The 16,917-nt window shown below is 35.2% G+C and overlaps 1 protein-coding gene across 1 annotated transcript in view; it reads right to left on the bottom strand.

Annotated features, from left to right (window-relative positions):
• Positions 1-16,917, bottom strand: part of LOC108719176 (cadherin-7) — a 125,099-nt gene that overhangs the window by 5,658 nt on the left and 102,524 nt on the right. The window contains exons 8-11 of the mRNA XM_018267855.2: positions 11,565-11,701; positions 10,258-10,379; positions 9,455-9,569; positions 1,232-1,483 (exon numbers count right to left, since the gene is read on the bottom strand). Coding sequence (XP_018123344.1) covers positions 1,232-1,483; positions 9,455-9,569; positions 10,258-10,379; positions 11,565-11,701 — 626 coding nt within the window. The remainder of the gene's footprint in view (positions 1-1,231; positions 1,484-9,454; positions 9,570-10,257; positions 10,380-11,564; positions 11,702-16,917) is intronic.

Consider the following 16,917-nt stretch of genomic DNA (forward strand, 5'->3'; position numbering starts at 1 on the left):
ATGTGCAATGTGTGTTTGTGCGCGTAAATATTTTCAGTTCCGCAAAATGCGCAAAAAGAATCCATTCTGTCTGTTGAGCAGTGTTTTTCAAAACAAGGTTGGTAACCACCTTATCTATTTTTTTTATTATTCCCATGTGATCAAACAAGAGCAGATGGTAACAGTAGTAGGTAGTGATGAGCGAATTTATTCGCCAGGCACGAATTTGCGGCGAATTTGCGCGATTCGACGCCAACGAATAAATTCGAAACGCCCATGAAAATTTGGGGCAAAAATTAGCCGGCGTCAAAAAAAAAAAATTTAAAAAAAAACGGACGCCGACGTAAAAAACGGGCGCCGGTGTAAAAAAAACGGGATGCCGTTTCGCAAATTTTTCGGTGAAGCGAAATGCCGCAAATTCACCCATCACTAGTAGTAGGACACATTTTATAGGACCAACATATGGTCACAAGGTTCCTCTATTACAGCTTTAAGTACTGTAAGGTTAAAATACAGACTTGTGTATTAATATTAATGAAAATAAAGCAGTTGTGTCCTTTTTATACAGCCCTGCGTGATAATAATCACCAAACAGCTTGGATTCTGCTTCCTTTTTTTTCTTCCTGACCTTAGGTCTGAAAGAAATGTCAAGAGATCCATTTAATCCCAGAACCTCAAAGCATTTCTTGGATTTTGATATAGTTTGTACTGAAGGCAGCAACAGTTTCATCTTTCAATCTCAATACTAAAGCTTGAAGGTAGACTTTTACAAATGAAAACGTTGTGAGTGCACCAAAAGGCCTTTGCCACCAAGAAATAAATGGATACTATGCCAAGTGTTCAAGGCATTGCAGTGAGTGGTCCATGCCCCTCGCTTATTATTTTTTAAAGATTTATCATGGTAGTCTTTGATTAAACTATGTTTAAACTGAATTATAGCAGAGAGAAAAATAACAGCATTTTGTATGGTGAGGTCAACAAAATTAATAAAATTATTTTTTTTCCATTTTCATGAAATATACAGCACAAAACTAAAATATACTTAGCTTAGCTGTAGTGATACATAACATTATTCACTTGCTGTTGTTAAATCAAGGCACCATTTTAGGAAGCCTTGCCTTTTTGCTATTGGTGAAACAGGAAAGATGCTGTAATATTACTTTTTCTACATTCCCATTGTTATATGCCAGTGGATATAAGGTCCATTCTGATTGTTTTGCTGTATGTTTCTGAAATAAGTCAGGAAACTTACCAAGTAATGTCAGGACACAAGCTAAGATTGCAATCAGAGCCCCAGTGCTTAAACCAGCAGGTAGTGTGTATGCTTCAGCATTGCAAGACTGGGCCAAACCATCTGCATCACAATCACAAACTCTAATCGTAAGGGTATTTGTACTGCTGAGAGAAGGAGATCCACTGTCCACAATCACAATGGGCAAAATAAAGACAGACTGTTCTTGCCTCCGAAAGCCACCTCTTCTTGTTATGACCGAAGCTGTGTTATCTGCAAATGAATATATCATTTGTTAGATATAATTTTCAATATAGTATAAATCACTTTTAGCAGGACAACAGATAAATATGAACAGTGCATTATGGTTCTTTTTTTTAAATGTTGACTTTGTATTCTATTGAGAACTAGGCACCTTAATTTTCACTTTGTCCCAAAGGCAGCTGCAAATCAGGAAATCAATATCTGCATGTGAAAATAGTTGATCAAATAAGTAAATGTTGTATATCAGTCACATCTAATTCAGTCTACTGCTAGACAGTAGATGCAGTAGATTTTATAGTCACTCCAGCAAAAGATTTAAAAGCAAATTAGCATCTAGATGTTGTTTATATAATCCATAATACAAATTTCATTTTGCTGTATTAAAATATCTGTCAGCTAGGCATGTAGCAATGTCAGGAAAATGTCATATTGCAACTCTTCAATGAAAGGAGATTTGAGAGAAAGGTAATTTCTCACTGCTCTCGATTTTTTCACTTTTTTGTCAGTGGTGTACTTCACTTGCCCAAAATCAATTAAGACCATCTATAGTCCAAAAATACTGTGTATATGTGTGTATCTATCTATCTATCTATCTATCTATCTATCTATCATCTATCTATCTATATATATATCTCTTAAATGAAGGACCAGCACTCCATTTCCATGAACAATAAATGTGTTTATTTAATACCTATCCAACGTTTCGGCCCACATTAGGGCCTTTCTCAAGTCAATGGCAAACATTGTACCCGGACAGTGACTTTAATCCGGTAAGGGTGCAAATATACATCTACATAGTATTTTTGGACTGTAGATAGCCTTAATTGATTTTGAGCAAGTGATATACATCTTTGACAAAAAAGTAAAAAAAAAATCTCGATTCATGGTTTTAGTCCAGCCAACAGGGATGTGGACGAATTTGTCCCACTTTGCTTCGCTGAAAATTTTCTGAATTTCCAGCGAAACAGCGAAAAATTCACGAAATGCCGCCGGCATCTCGTTTTGGATGCCGGCATCCGCAAAACGTGGGAATTCGCTGCAAATTTGCACCTGCCGAATAAATTCGCCCATCACTACCAGCCAATATATGGCTGTACTAAATCTGTAAAGGGCTACGTAAGGATAAAAAAGGTTTTTCTATCATTGCTTGTTTGGCTGTAAGGCACCCATGGATGTCAATTATTATTGTACAAGGTATTTTTGCTACTGTTTATCTGATAAATGTATTAGTCAACCATGAATGACCATAATTACAGAACAAGAATCACAACTCATGCCCCTCATTTTTCATCACCTATCTTCTTCTCAATCAGTATAATGTATACATGTAAGGTATATTATCCTCAAAAGCCTCTATAGTTAAAAAGGAGTGGTCTGAGAGTAAGCTCTGCTCTGAGAGTTGAGCAACTGGAGCTGTGTTGGGGAACAAACAATTCTGTTGTGGGGCAAATGGTTGCCTCTTAATGACTGAGAAAATGTCTTCATAAAGAGGCAGGATTCCCTGGTAGCACAGATTGGCTTCTGTCTGCTACCCTAAAAATGTGGGGAGTGAGGGACAAGCCAAGTGTAATTTTCATAGGGTTTTTAAGATAAATGTATTTCTTAGAGCAGCTGGTTAGTTCTGATCGATTTAAACATTTTCCACTAACCTTCAGTGTTGCGTTTCATTTTATGGAAAGATACTGAAAGCCTCAGGTCTCAAGAATTCTGTATAGTAGCTATACAAGTGTATATATACAATGCGCACACACACATATGCACACATTCTTAATTTAAAAGAGATTTTAAAAATATTTATTCCAAGATCACTACATTAATCTCAAATGAAAAATCTATCAAGGGTCTTGAATAAGTGTCTTGTCTTGTATTGAAAACATTTTTGAATAAAGGCTTTCAAAAAGATCTAATGTTTACAGTAATTTTGTTAATAAGCAACTGCACCCTGGTGCTTTTGGTTTTAATATATATGTATATATATATATATATGTAAATGTTTAAATGTGGGGTTTGGGGAACAGGGATTTACACTTCCTGAGGACGGCCCAAGTACGGGGCTGAAACGTTGAATAAAAACACTATTTGTTTTTCACGAAAGTCCTGTTGGTGCGGCTATTTTTTCGTTGATACTTGTACTATGGACATAGGACCAGCACACAGGCGTTGTTTCTTGTTATCGCTGTGCACCAGATCTGTTTCTTTTATATATATATATATATATATATATTCTATATATATATATATTCATACAAATCTATATATATATATATATATATTACAGAGAGAGAGAATCGCAGTTACAAAATATCACATGGGTATGGCAGAAGCTCACAAATCGGAATGTGCAGACAGGAAGTTGTGTGTTTTTGTTTTTTTCGAATGATGTCCTTGAAGACGTAATGTACTGTCGTTGATCTGTGATAGCATTGAAAACAGTTACCATGACATTGCTTTATGATATGGCTGAGCAGACAGTTGTCTGAAAAAAGAAAGTGCACTGGAAAGGTTAGCTAAGCAGTTCGAATAACACATTAAAAAAAGGTATTTTGGTTTTGATTAAATAAATGCACACTGTCAAATTTATTTCTTTGAATAAATTAAATTAAAAATAAGAAGCTTCAGAATTTGCTTTGACACTATTCCCTGATTAATTAAAAAATGCTGGAATCCCTTCTAACAAAAAAATTGTTGTGCAAGTAGTGTAACAACACCAAAAAAGCCATATATGTTTCTCCTAGAAATACTGAATTATAACATGCTTCATTGCTTATGCATTACATTAAAATAAACTAGAGACTTTTGTCTCCGTAGATTGATTTAAACTTTTACCCTCATGACAATGTGTAGTTAGTGGGGCTGGATGATGAGATCATGGATCATAAGGCATTTAATAGTACGAGACAAGTTTATCTAAAGTGTCAATTTACCTCATCTCTAAATGCTATAGTAAAATAAACCTACCCTATTGCACTTAAACAACAAAGTTGTAGTTGTAAAAATGTAACTGTTTTGTTAATGTGCTTTATACACATATGTTTTTTATTTGGGGTTCCAGCATTTTGTTTAAAGCTACTGAAGCATATTGTGTAGGATGAACACAAGCTGGCATCTAGGCAATATAATATGGTAACCATTTCTTTTCAGGAGTGAAATCCAATATATTACAATGGTAATATTTTGGCATGGTTTTAAAGTGTCTTAGATAGGGATGAGTAAAATATGCCTATAGACTCTAATGTGTAGTAAAAATGTTGCCCTGAAAAAAAGCCCATTGACTTCAATGTGTTTTGTGATTTTTTTTTGCCGTTTGCAAAGTGAAATAGGTCAGATTCACCCCTCACTAGTCTTAGATTGTGTCTAGCTCTGGTACAAAAAAAATAGTATCTCTTTTAACTATAATGAATATCCTGGAGCTTAAAGAGTAAGTCAACCCCAAATTAAAAATTTGCCTAATAAAATTATTATTACTATTATTATTAATATTATTATTATTATTATTATTAACTTGTATTTATATAGCGCCAACATATTGCGTAGCACTGTAAAGTAAATGTGATTATACAACTAAATCACATGAATTACATACATAGAACATATGGAGTAACAAACATTACAACCAATACAGGTACAAAAAGGTGAGGAAGGCCCTATGCATAGGCATAAAGTCTAAATGGAAGGGAATAATACTATAATAATAGTGTGGGAGTGGGCAAGATCAGATTAAGTGGGTGAGAAATGTGGTATTGTATGTGGTGTTGCGTTTGGTAGTTAAGCAGAGTGAGGGTAGTCTTCTCGAAAGAAGTGCGTTTTTGAGATTTCTTGAAAGCAGAAGGGTTGGGAGAAAGTCGGACAGACCATGGGAGAGAGTTCCAGAGGAGGGGTGCAGCCCTTGCAAAGCAAGCATGTGAGGAGGTAATGAAAGAAGAGTTGAGTAGCAGGTCAGTAGAGGAGCATAGTAAGCGATTGGGTGAGTATATAGAGATGAGTTCAGAGATGTAAAACATAAAACATATTTCTAAAAAATAAATGTAATAAATTTCTAAAAAATATGTAAAAAATAAAACATTTCTAAACAACTTTTTCAAAAACAATTGCTATTGAAAGCAGCATTTTCTTAGCGCCTGGTTATTACTTTTTAAACAATTACGCAGATTCAATTCAATAAGAAAAAGTTTTATCATGTAAAAAGTAAAGGACTGGATTCAATTTAAGATGCAATGCATTTCAGAAAAAACATATCTCACTGTTTATCACATGAGATATAATTTGAAGAGAAAAAAACTTTTCTCCAAATTCAGTTCCATTTTTTCCCCATAGACGTCAATAGAGTTTTCACGTGATAAACAGTGAGAGAAGTTTTTGGAATTGAATTGCATCTCAAATTGAATCTTTTCCATGACTGTTTACTCGATAAAACCTTTTCTTCCCAAATTGAATCTGGCCCATTGTTTCAACAGTCTGAGCCATCAGGGCAGTGAATAGAAAGGGACAGACAAACACTGCTTTCAATAGCAATACATCTACAAATAACTTAAAATCCATAGAAAATGTGTAATGAATGTATGTTGCAAAGTTGCTTATAAATGTTTTATTTTATTAGGCATTTTTCTAGTTCTTCTAAGATTTACAGTTGTATAAGGTTCTTCAAAGCCTTAAAGGTCTGCTATGCAAATGTATTTAGCAAATTATACTAGGTCTTTTTTATCAGAAAAATGCAGTGCTTTGTTCAAAGGCTTTGTGAAATGTTCTGTAAAAGAACATATATTTTTTGTTTTTAATGACCTTTTCGAGGTTAGCATTTACAAGTAATGTCTCTATTTTTTCCAATGATACTAAACTGTGCAAAACTAAAATAGTGGCATATGCATGAAAGTGTAAAATTAGAGCTCATGACTGAAAAACTCACCCTCTTTTCATTCCTATGTGATTTTTAGAAGTGTATTTATCAAATGGTGAACTCTAACTTCTTTCACTCATTGATAAATACTCTTCTTAAGATCCTATGACAATGAAAAGACAGTGGGTACGTTTTTCTGTGGTGATCTCTAATTTCACACTTTCATGCATATGCCCCTGCAGGTTCCATGCGGGATGTTGCCACTTTGCAGAGACATTTGATTAAATCCAACAACTGGTCCGCAAATTGGCAACTGAGGTTCAATACTGATAAATACAAGGTTAATACAAGGTAGAAATAAATAACTAGCTAGCTGCTAACTATATTCTAAATTGTAGTTGGGGACCTCCTTAATTGATAAGGATGTGCAGGGTCTTTTGTGGATAACAAACTGTGCAGCTCTAGTCAGTGTCACTCAGTGGATAGTAAAGTAAATAAAGTACTGTCTTGCATAAATGTAAGCATTAACTCGAGAGATAACAATTTGATTTTGCCTCTTTATAGATCACCTTGTAAGGCATCAACTTTATTATGCAGTGCAGGTTTGGGCCCTAGTGCTTAGGAAGGATATTTATGAGCTGGCAAGAGTGCAGAGACATTATACTGTTAAAAGGAATGGAAAAATGGAATTGAATTTATGGCACTAGCCTAAAGGTTCAGCATCTCTATAACAGTAATCATCCAGGCCTTCAAAGGCTTTTATCAAGTGTTAGGCCATCTTTAGAGTGTCAGTGACTCTGCATATGCTAAATGTGCTCTGGCAGCTGTTGAGAAGATAATGTTAGTATTTGTCACAAATTACATGTCATAAAAGATGAGGCTTCACAGGTGATTATTAAAATCCTATGTGCTTGGCCCCTAAGCCCGAGTAACTGACAGCAGCACAGGACATGTCCTGTGAATAAGCAAAAAAGAAGATGGGTAACTATTCAGGGCATCTTCAGAGGCATAGATGCGGTTGTTTTGGCCTGGTGTAGACTCTCAAAACATAATGTACTGCATTTCTTGGCCTACTTCTTTGTTACGTTTTAGTTCTTTAAACTATTAGGATACACTTTCAAAGTTTGGGTTGTTTTCCGTGGAAAAAAGGTGCTTGCAAGGAGACATGATTACTTTTTACAAGTATATTATAGATAGCCACACATACTGTAGAAAAGATCAAAGAACAAGTGACTGGCCTTTTAGACTTGAGGAACTTTTATTTGAAACTGCTAAAATGGTTCTTCACTGTAAGGATAGTGAGGTTGTGGCCATGTGGGGTGATGTTGCAATGACAGATTTTGTTAAGACTTTGAAGAATGGCTTGGATTACTTACTGGACAAGCAGAATATCCAAGGTTACAGTAATCTCAACATCTACAATTAGTTTAGAATATGAGTGTATAATTTTCAACAGACATGGATTTGTGAAAAATTGTCGTTTTGAGCACTAGCAATTTTCTTTTGTAAAACTGTGACAACATTTTGCCATTAAAAACACACGTGAAAAACGCTATGGAAAAATGGCAATTAAAAAAAATGGCAATTAAAAAAAATGTCCATTTACTTCAATGTATTTTGCACAAAAAAAAAAAACCTCAAAAAACACCAAAGGTTTTGCAAATTTTTTGGCAAAGCAGGACAGATTTGCTCATCACTTTTGTATATTTATTTTGTCTTGATCTAGTTGACCCACAATGAAAAGTTTTACCTCCATGTAAACTAGAGATGCATTCTAATATACTCGAGTATAAGCTGACCCGAGTATAAGCCGAGGTACCTAATTTTACCTACGAAAACTGGGAAAACTTATTGACTCTAGTATAAGCCTAGACACAACTACAGCCCTGTCTCCCAACATTCTGCCAAAGCGACTCCCCCAGCGATCAACCGGACTTCTTTGCAAAGTTGATGGTGACAGAGATTGTGTGCATTGTCCCAATGTCCAACTACCATGTGCAGAGGGTGCTGTGTGATATTGCCATCACTGTTAATCCTTCATATAACCAACAGAGGGCGCTGTGTGATATTGCCATCACTGTTAATCCTTCATATAACCAACAGAGAGCGCTGTGTGATATTGCAGTCACTGTTATTCTTTAATATAATTAACAGAGGGAGCTGTGTGATATTGCAGTCACTGTTATTCTTTCATATAACCAACAGAGGGCACACTGTTATTCTTTCATATAACCAACAGATGGCACTGTGTGATTTTGCAGTCACTGTTATTCTTTCATATAATCAACAGAGGGCGCACTGTTATTCTTTCATATAACCAACAGAGGGCGCACTGTTATTCTTTCATATAACCAACAGAGGGCATTGTGGGATATTGCAGTCTCTCCCCAAGTGAACTGTTGGTATAAGAATGATTAAAAGTGACTGCAATCTCAGCTACTGCCCGCTGACCCGAGTATAAGCCGAGGTAGACTTTTTCAGCACATTTTGGATGCTGAAAAACTCGGCTTATACTCAAGTATATATGGTAGTTGTTTTAGAAATCCTAGCATTGTTTTGCAAACATTGTATAGTTAGATCAGCTGAAATAGGACCAGCAAGCACAGAAGACAAGTTTATATTTGTATATATGCTGCAAGTTAAAATTTTGCGTAGAAATGTAGTAAACTTGCACAACAGTTAGCACTGTTATAAAATTGTATGCAAGTTGCAGTTGCAGAAGACATGGTTTCAATACCTGTCACAAAATGATTTTGGTCTTATACTAAAGTATAATGATCTCAGCTCAGACAAAAACAACAAACGTGCATCTACACATCTACACACCCATACTTTCATTACCTACTGACTGACAGCTAATTATTCAGTCACTTCATAGACCTTTGTTTTCAAAATGAAAACTACTTCTGTAAGTATACCCACCAATATCCTTAGAATAATGGCATACAAGGCTGAGGCTTGGCTTTTCACCACCATTTTCTATGTAGAAGGAGGAAAGTCCTGCTATATATGTGAAACTACATACAGAATTACATAAATATATATCCATATTTTAGCATATATTTCACATGCTAACTCAGGCTTTTAAGTTTTTTTCAAAAAGTTTTCCTCTTTGATACATGTACAGCCTTTTACAAATTCCTTACCCTTATTGTCTTGCAAAGTAAAATTGACATTGCTTGCATCTGATGGCAAAGTAAAATAAAACCAATGGCCGCTTGATGGGTCATCTTTATCAACCGCGCGTATTTCCTGAATAACCTTTTAAAAGTAAAGACATCATTAACAAAACAAATGAAAAGTCCCATGCAAAGTTATAGTATCATTGTAACAATTTATCCCATTTTACAAGTGTCAGACAAATGTTAAGAGCATCCAACAGAAGTGTCAAATAAATTAAAATCAGTGGCTGTTTATTTTATTTTGTATATTGAATGTGATATAATAGCTCCAATTTTAGTTATATTGTGCAAAACACAGTATATGCTGTTTTATAGGGACACTTCTGGGTGCTTTAAAGATCAACAGCATCTGAGTGCATTGTAATTTTTTTGGTCACCATAAGATTCTATGGTCTGTTATTGTTGTGGTTTTTATTGCTTTTCTATAAAAATTCCTCCCACGTTAAATTATTTTCCTAGGATTCTCTAGGAAACTCAAAAATCAGTATATTTGCACTGGCCATTATGGAGGCAGATGCATCTGTTTAAACATTCCTTATTGTTTATTCTGGTAAGCCCCTTGCTAAGGATCTGGAGCTGCACATCCATGCACATCTACATTTACCCTTAAGCAACACATGCCTTATTTTATGCTCTCTTGTGAAAACACATAAGATCTCATGACTATTGGTCTATGAATGTGATTTAGCTATACATGGTGAACTATTCATCTATTTTGATTCTGAAAAGATTAAAAAATAAATACAAACCAAAGGAATAAAACCTACTTCTCCAGGGGAAGCATTCTCACAAACTGTAGTCTCATATTCATTTGCAAATTCAGGTGCATTATCATTAATATCCAGAATGCGTATTGCAACAAATCCTTTGCCAATTTGTGCAGGATTTTCTGACAGAAAAAAAAACCCAGAAAAAACGAGAGGTCAAAATATACAAGCGTGTTATTATTCCCTTTGGCATACTTTTGCCGTTTTTAATTTTCCAAAGTCGCTATTTAATTTGGCCAGACATTGTTTTTTATTGTATGACTTTATCTCTGTGTCTACTGAGCAGGTCATTGCTTTTCTTCCTTGGCATTTAGCTCAAGACTGACTCCCAAGGAAGCACTGCATGTTCAGATGTCCCTATTCGGTTCTTATAATCATCAAAACGTTTCCAAGCATGACCCAATATATAAGGTTATTGCTTCCATCTCTTTTAGAATATTAAAACAGTACAGTGTGATCTGGCTATATCTTAATAATCCATATCTTAGCTAAATTCTTGGCACTACATTATTTACTCAAGTATTACCCTCTAGTAGTTATACTAGTGTGTCGTCTTTTTCTCATTTCTTGAACCTTAGATGAAGAAACACAACTGCAACATTCCCTATTCAGCTTAAACTTCTACAAAGTACCCTATATGAACTAGATTCAAAAACGGTAATGGCACCTATGTATTACAATGTTTTTAGTAAAAGCTACAAAATTAAAACAAATACTACTATATACTATGGTGATCATACATTTACAGGCTGCTGCATGTTTCTTCCACTGATATTTCATAAAATATTATTCTGTAATAAATTAAATATATCAGCTGAAACATAAGAGGAACTATGATGAGTAGATGTGCAACATATGCATAGTAGGCTTAAATAGTAAGGTAAATAGCCAACCTGGATTTCTGCTATTAATCAACCAGCAACTGGGAATTAAATGACAAAGGTAGTATTTGAATCCTTGAGCAATGAGTGTATAATAACTGAGTTTATGGTATGCACAGGGATATTTGTTGGGTTATCAAAAAAAGCCTAAAGTATACAGTATAATATGTGTGCCAGTTAGGCAAGCATATGTATTGTATCCCTGTTAAATGGGAAGTGCTAAGGTTCTGGGCCTTTTATAATACTATAACGTCACACAGATGTTATTGTGGGATAAGCTGCAGATGTCTATATTGCAATCAAGTAATTATCTGCATGAGACATTATTGTTATGAAATAAATCCTCCTAATGCTATAACTAGAAAAAAAATTCAAAACCAGCATGTGACTATAATCCAGAAGGGACATAAAAAAAGGGAAACTTACGACTCTCAATTGCTAATACTGTGATATTATGGACAGCATTGGTCTCTCTGTCTAGAGGCTTTGCTATGGTAATAAGCCCACTGTTGGCATCAATGTTGAAAAACCTCTCCAGATCAGTATTGCGATCAATTGAATATCTGCAATAAGACATAAAAAGTGTACAGTTAAAAGACATGAAGCTTATTATTTAGCAAGAGAAAAACATAATCACAATAAAATGATCACAATGTTATTGGAATCCTTATTTGCTATTTTTCCTCTCGCTGGAATAATATACCTCAGTAAGAGATCATAGCAGTGCTGAATTTCTTGTCATATATATGTTTTAACTCTCTCCTTAGGCATATTAATTGGTACTAAGCCTTGCATAAACCTCTTTTGTTTCATGTGTTTTGTTGTGTTTAGCTGAGAATGTTTTCTAGTTTTCAACACATAGGTTTGGGGTGAACATCCCGAAAACTCAACTTAATTGAGTTTTCCATGGCGAACTGGAAATTTAAAACGATTGTATCACCTGTGCATACCCATTGTTTATGTGGGTGTGGTTGGGCATCATGCCGCCCCCTTAAATCCTGCCACCCTAGGCCCAGCCTTGTTGGCCTCTCCACAAATCCGGGCCTGCCCTTGAAAAATTAGCATTTTTTGGGAAAACACAACTCACTCTTGATATATCTGCCCCTTAAAGTGCAAAACCATATTATCAGTGAACTAGTGATGTTAAACCAATGTGCTATTATGAAGGTAAAAGTAATATTACATAACATATAGGTGTTTTATTATTTAAATTAATGTGCAATAGGGCGATACAATTCAGTCGTTTGTAAGTACAACCATAAACATGGAGGACAATACACAAGAATTTCTGTTTAATGAAAATATTTAATTACATAATTACCACCACATGTGCAATGTTTCAGAAGCTTGTGACCCTTACAAGGAGACATATCTGTTACTCTTTATCTCGTTTATATGATTTCTCTTTACTGGCATAAAGCCCAGTAGAGCTGTGTGCCCTACTGTTACTATACAACACATTTGATTTAGAAGATTTTAGTATTTCTGCACCTTCATATTACCATATTTTTGTTTTTCAGTCATGCACGAGGAAAGCAGGTGGCATTTCACATTTAAAAGTCAATCCCAATCTAAAAGATTATTTCCAGGTAACTAATGCTATAACAGCTTTATGCAGATTTCAAAGGGGAATTTGATGCACAACTATCATGTGTAAAATTAATACAAATTACAAAAACCCTTATTCTAGAGCTGAACTGCACTATTTTAATGAATCATACACTATATGACAGTAGTTACCAATCCTGTGCTACAGAAATGGTATGTTTTTGCTGCTGACCTTATTAGAGAGGCACCTCTGAGCAGACCTAAGTTATAAACTCCTGCCCATACCTGTCAGTTATATGCTGTGCAATTAAAGGATACATTTGTAAAGTGAAGGTGCTATGAATGAAGGGAACAAAGTCAATTAATGAAGATTCTGAATAAGTGAAGCCTCAAAAATCATTGTTTAATCATGATTATATTGACTATTCTTTGCCTTTATAAATATGTATAACTTTGAGAAGCAGCTCTGTTAAGATAAACCAACAGCTAGTAGTGCACTCTTCATTATAAGAACAACAACTATCAAAGGCCTGAAGCTATCTTTTCTAATGAATGAGGAATAGATACCAAATCACCTAAAGCAAGGCCAAGAACGTATCTAGCTAAGAGGGAAACATTCATCAGATATGAGACATTTCTGGAGAATTGAGTATAAAGTTAACTAGATACAGTACTGTTTTATGCATGATGCAAGCTTGACTGCATAACCAGTAGAGCTTTCTTATGATGCCACGGAATAAGTATTGCCATAATCATGAAAGGCTGATATTTATTATGCCACTGATCCAGAGTTATTATAGTAAAGCATTCTACAGAATATATTTATACCAGTCAGTTGACGGACGAGTGGTGAAACGTAGGGATGGGCAAATTTTTTCTCCTTATTTCGCCATGGAAATGACCCCGTAGACTTGTATGGCGTCGCACATCAAAAAACTTTTTGACACCCATAGACTTTACTGGGTGTCGGCAACATTTCACTGGCGGCCAATTTTTGCCAAAATGAAACGGATCAAATTCGCACAAGCCTAAAATGACTTCAATGATTAATGAGCAAGTCTATTTACTCTAGATTTATTTCTACTAGATATACAATGGGTTCAATGTTTTTTTACATATAGCCCTGCATGTACAAGTAGAGCTTTATAATTAAAATAATACATATATACATATAAGGTTTTAGATTATGAAGAGGAGGGCTAGAGGGTGCAAAACCTGTTGAGAAACAGGGAGTTTGAAGGACAGAGATAAGTCCAACAGGCTATTTTTTGTAAGATCAATTTAATATTTAATAAAAATTTAATTTGTAGTTTGCCCTTTGAGAGCTTCTTCTCTATTAATCTTCCCATCCTATGGGGAACTAACAAAGGTGGTGTGTAAACACAATATTGTGTACTAATATATATCCTTGACAACATGAATAGTAGAAGAAGTGCTTTGTTAACTACTTCACATTATTGGTCCAGGAAAAATTTACATGTAGCAAACCCTTGAGTGTACTTTTGCTGTGTATTAAGGCTGTGTGTGACCAGGCTACCGCCAGTGTACCGCCAGTGTACTCCCTGCAACTCCCGGTACCTGGTGTAGATCAATGCAGCAGGATAATCAGCCAGACAAGTTTCTTTGCTGTAACATAAACTTGTTTATTAAAGGAAACCTGTTGCAATGGAGTAGTTCACAGGTACTTCATAGACCAGAATAGGGATACTAAAAGTATCTATCCCTATTCTGGTTTATATACTGCTACACAGCCTGAAATTGGGTAATACACGTGAGTGAACATTAATTACAAGTGAACTATATTTTTGTTTGTGATCAAGGTACTTCATAGACATGATAGGATAGCTTCAAACAGCAATATTCCCTCCAGGGAATCACTAACTCTCACTTAACTAACTTCACTGGCAGACCTGGACCTGTAGTACTTCTCAGTGAGGCAAAGTCCCAGGACAGACCCAGACCACGTGGTGTTAAACCCCTTTATATTATCACATAGTTCCACGTAGTGGACAAACTCTGTGAACTAATGTGGACCCAGCCAGGGACATAGCTGCCTGAGTTAACTAAAGGACCCTTAGGTGTCCAAATACTAAAGGGAAACTGCCTGAGTAATTTAACCCAAATCTCAGGGTCCCTACATACATACTCTGAATATATACAGGATTAGTGAGGAAATGCAAAATGATCATACTGTAGTGGGATTAGAAAGGGAGTTAATGAAAAGCTTACTATTTTCACAGTTTAGTATAAACAGAAAAAGCTCTGTGAAACTAATGAAAACAAAATTCTAGATTTGCCTTTTAAAGCAAGTGGTCCTGCAATAATTCTTAAGCAGATACTGTATGATTTAAAAAATAACAAAACTATGCAATTATTCTTGCATTTATACCTGACTGAGCAGTTGAGAAAACAACAGCAGAGAAGTTATTCCTTGAAATTTAAAGTTGTTTGTAAATTTCAAGCAGATGGTTTCCAGATATTTGAAAATGTGTCTAAGGGGGTTATTTACTAAACTCCGAATGCAAAAATATATATATATATTTTTTTATATATATAATTTTTTATAAAATCTGACTTTTAAAAAATCATTAATTTTTCGCAATTTATTAAACCCAAAGGATGGAAAATTCTGAATCTGAAAATCCAGCATCTTAGACCTGTCGCGGTTGCATATAAGTCATTGGGAGAAGTCCCAATGATTTTTTGATGTGTGATAGGTTTCTGAGTTTTAGGGTGAAAATTCCGAAAAAAAACGTGAAAATCTGATTTTTTTTTTCTGAAAAGCAAATTTTCAGGAAAATGTAATAATAAATAAGCGGAAAAAAACACAAGTGGATTTGATAGTTTGTAGGAGTTTGTAGCAGAAAATACTGAGATAAATTCGGACTTTGATAAATAACCCCCTAAATGTCTACAAATAATTTATAAAGAATATAACTGCGCTCTTGTGCTACTGAATTCAGAATATCACTGTATTAAAAAGATCAATATACCCATAAAGTCTACATCCGCGAGTGATTTTGTGACCATATGAAGCCACAAAGCTGCAGTCTGCAGGGGTAACACTAACTACATATCAAGGAACCTAGGGTAAGTCAAGGGGACTTACATTACAACATATTGCAAATGTCAAACCCATTATTAGGGTATAAAATGTCACAGAGGAGTACATATCTGATCACTGTATAGACCTCTTTAATGCTATATATTAGTAATATACATCACAATAGAATTATTGGCACAGCATGAATACATTTGGTTTACAGATTAGAAATATCATCTGATTTAGTATTATGCTATATAACCATAAAGGTGCTACTGTAGGAAACTGTTCAAAACACAGCATAACTATATTTTCTAAAACCTGCTGTCTCCTTGTTTATTCATTTTTCATTTGCTGGACTACAATACTTTTCACAGCTCCAACTCTGCACTGTATGCTCAGCCTTCAGGTTGGGTTAGGGAGTTGCGAGAATCTTTGATAGACTAAAGATACTTTTAACTTTGTATCTTTACTGCTTCAGTTGCCAGCACTTATTGCAAGGGAAGTCACCCAAAGTGTGATGAATTATCTCATTTAGAATAAGGCATACAAGCAAGGATTAGCCTTGACACCTATTTAGATTCTTATTGCTTGATCTAGTCAGCACAGTGAGGCCAACAGCCAAGGGCATCACAACAGCAGGCACATTGACTATTTTCTGAGTTTTATAACTAAGTGAAGGGTATATTCACTCTGGCACATAAAAATCAGGGTGTGTGACCCTAGCCTAATATGGCACAGCCTCATTTTCTGCCTACAGACCTACAGAATTTCAACACTCCCTTTTAGAAACAGGTACAACAAAAAAGGATGTTTAGGAGGTCTCCAGTATTGTGGGAAGGGTGGAAGGGGCAGGAAGGCTTTGGAAGGGGCCAAGCTTTTAAGCAAGAATGTGCCACAAATTTTCCACTATTACTTATAAAAAAAGACTGAAAACATCTTGGCACTCCAAAAGTCACCCCTCATGTAGTTGTGTATTGCCATTGTCAAAGCAGAGAGTTGATATCCCAATTTCCAAATACAGCAGTCTCATTCAGACTATGTTACCACCATCAGAATCACTTTTCCCCTCATGCACATTTGGGATAGCTGGTTTATCTGGTCTAGTTCTTCACTGATGGTTTTAAACCCTTATTTAATCAAATGTTTATTTTATTTGGACAGTTTCATCATTTTACCTAGTCTCTA

Source organism: Xenopus laevis, chromosome 6L (genome assembly GCF_017654675.1).
Source record: "Xenopus laevis strain J_2021 chromosome 6L, Xenopus_laevis_v10.1, whole genome shotgun sequence".
Lineage (NCBI taxonomy): Eukaryota > Metazoa > Chordata > Amphibia > Anura > Pipidae > Xenopus > Xenopus laevis.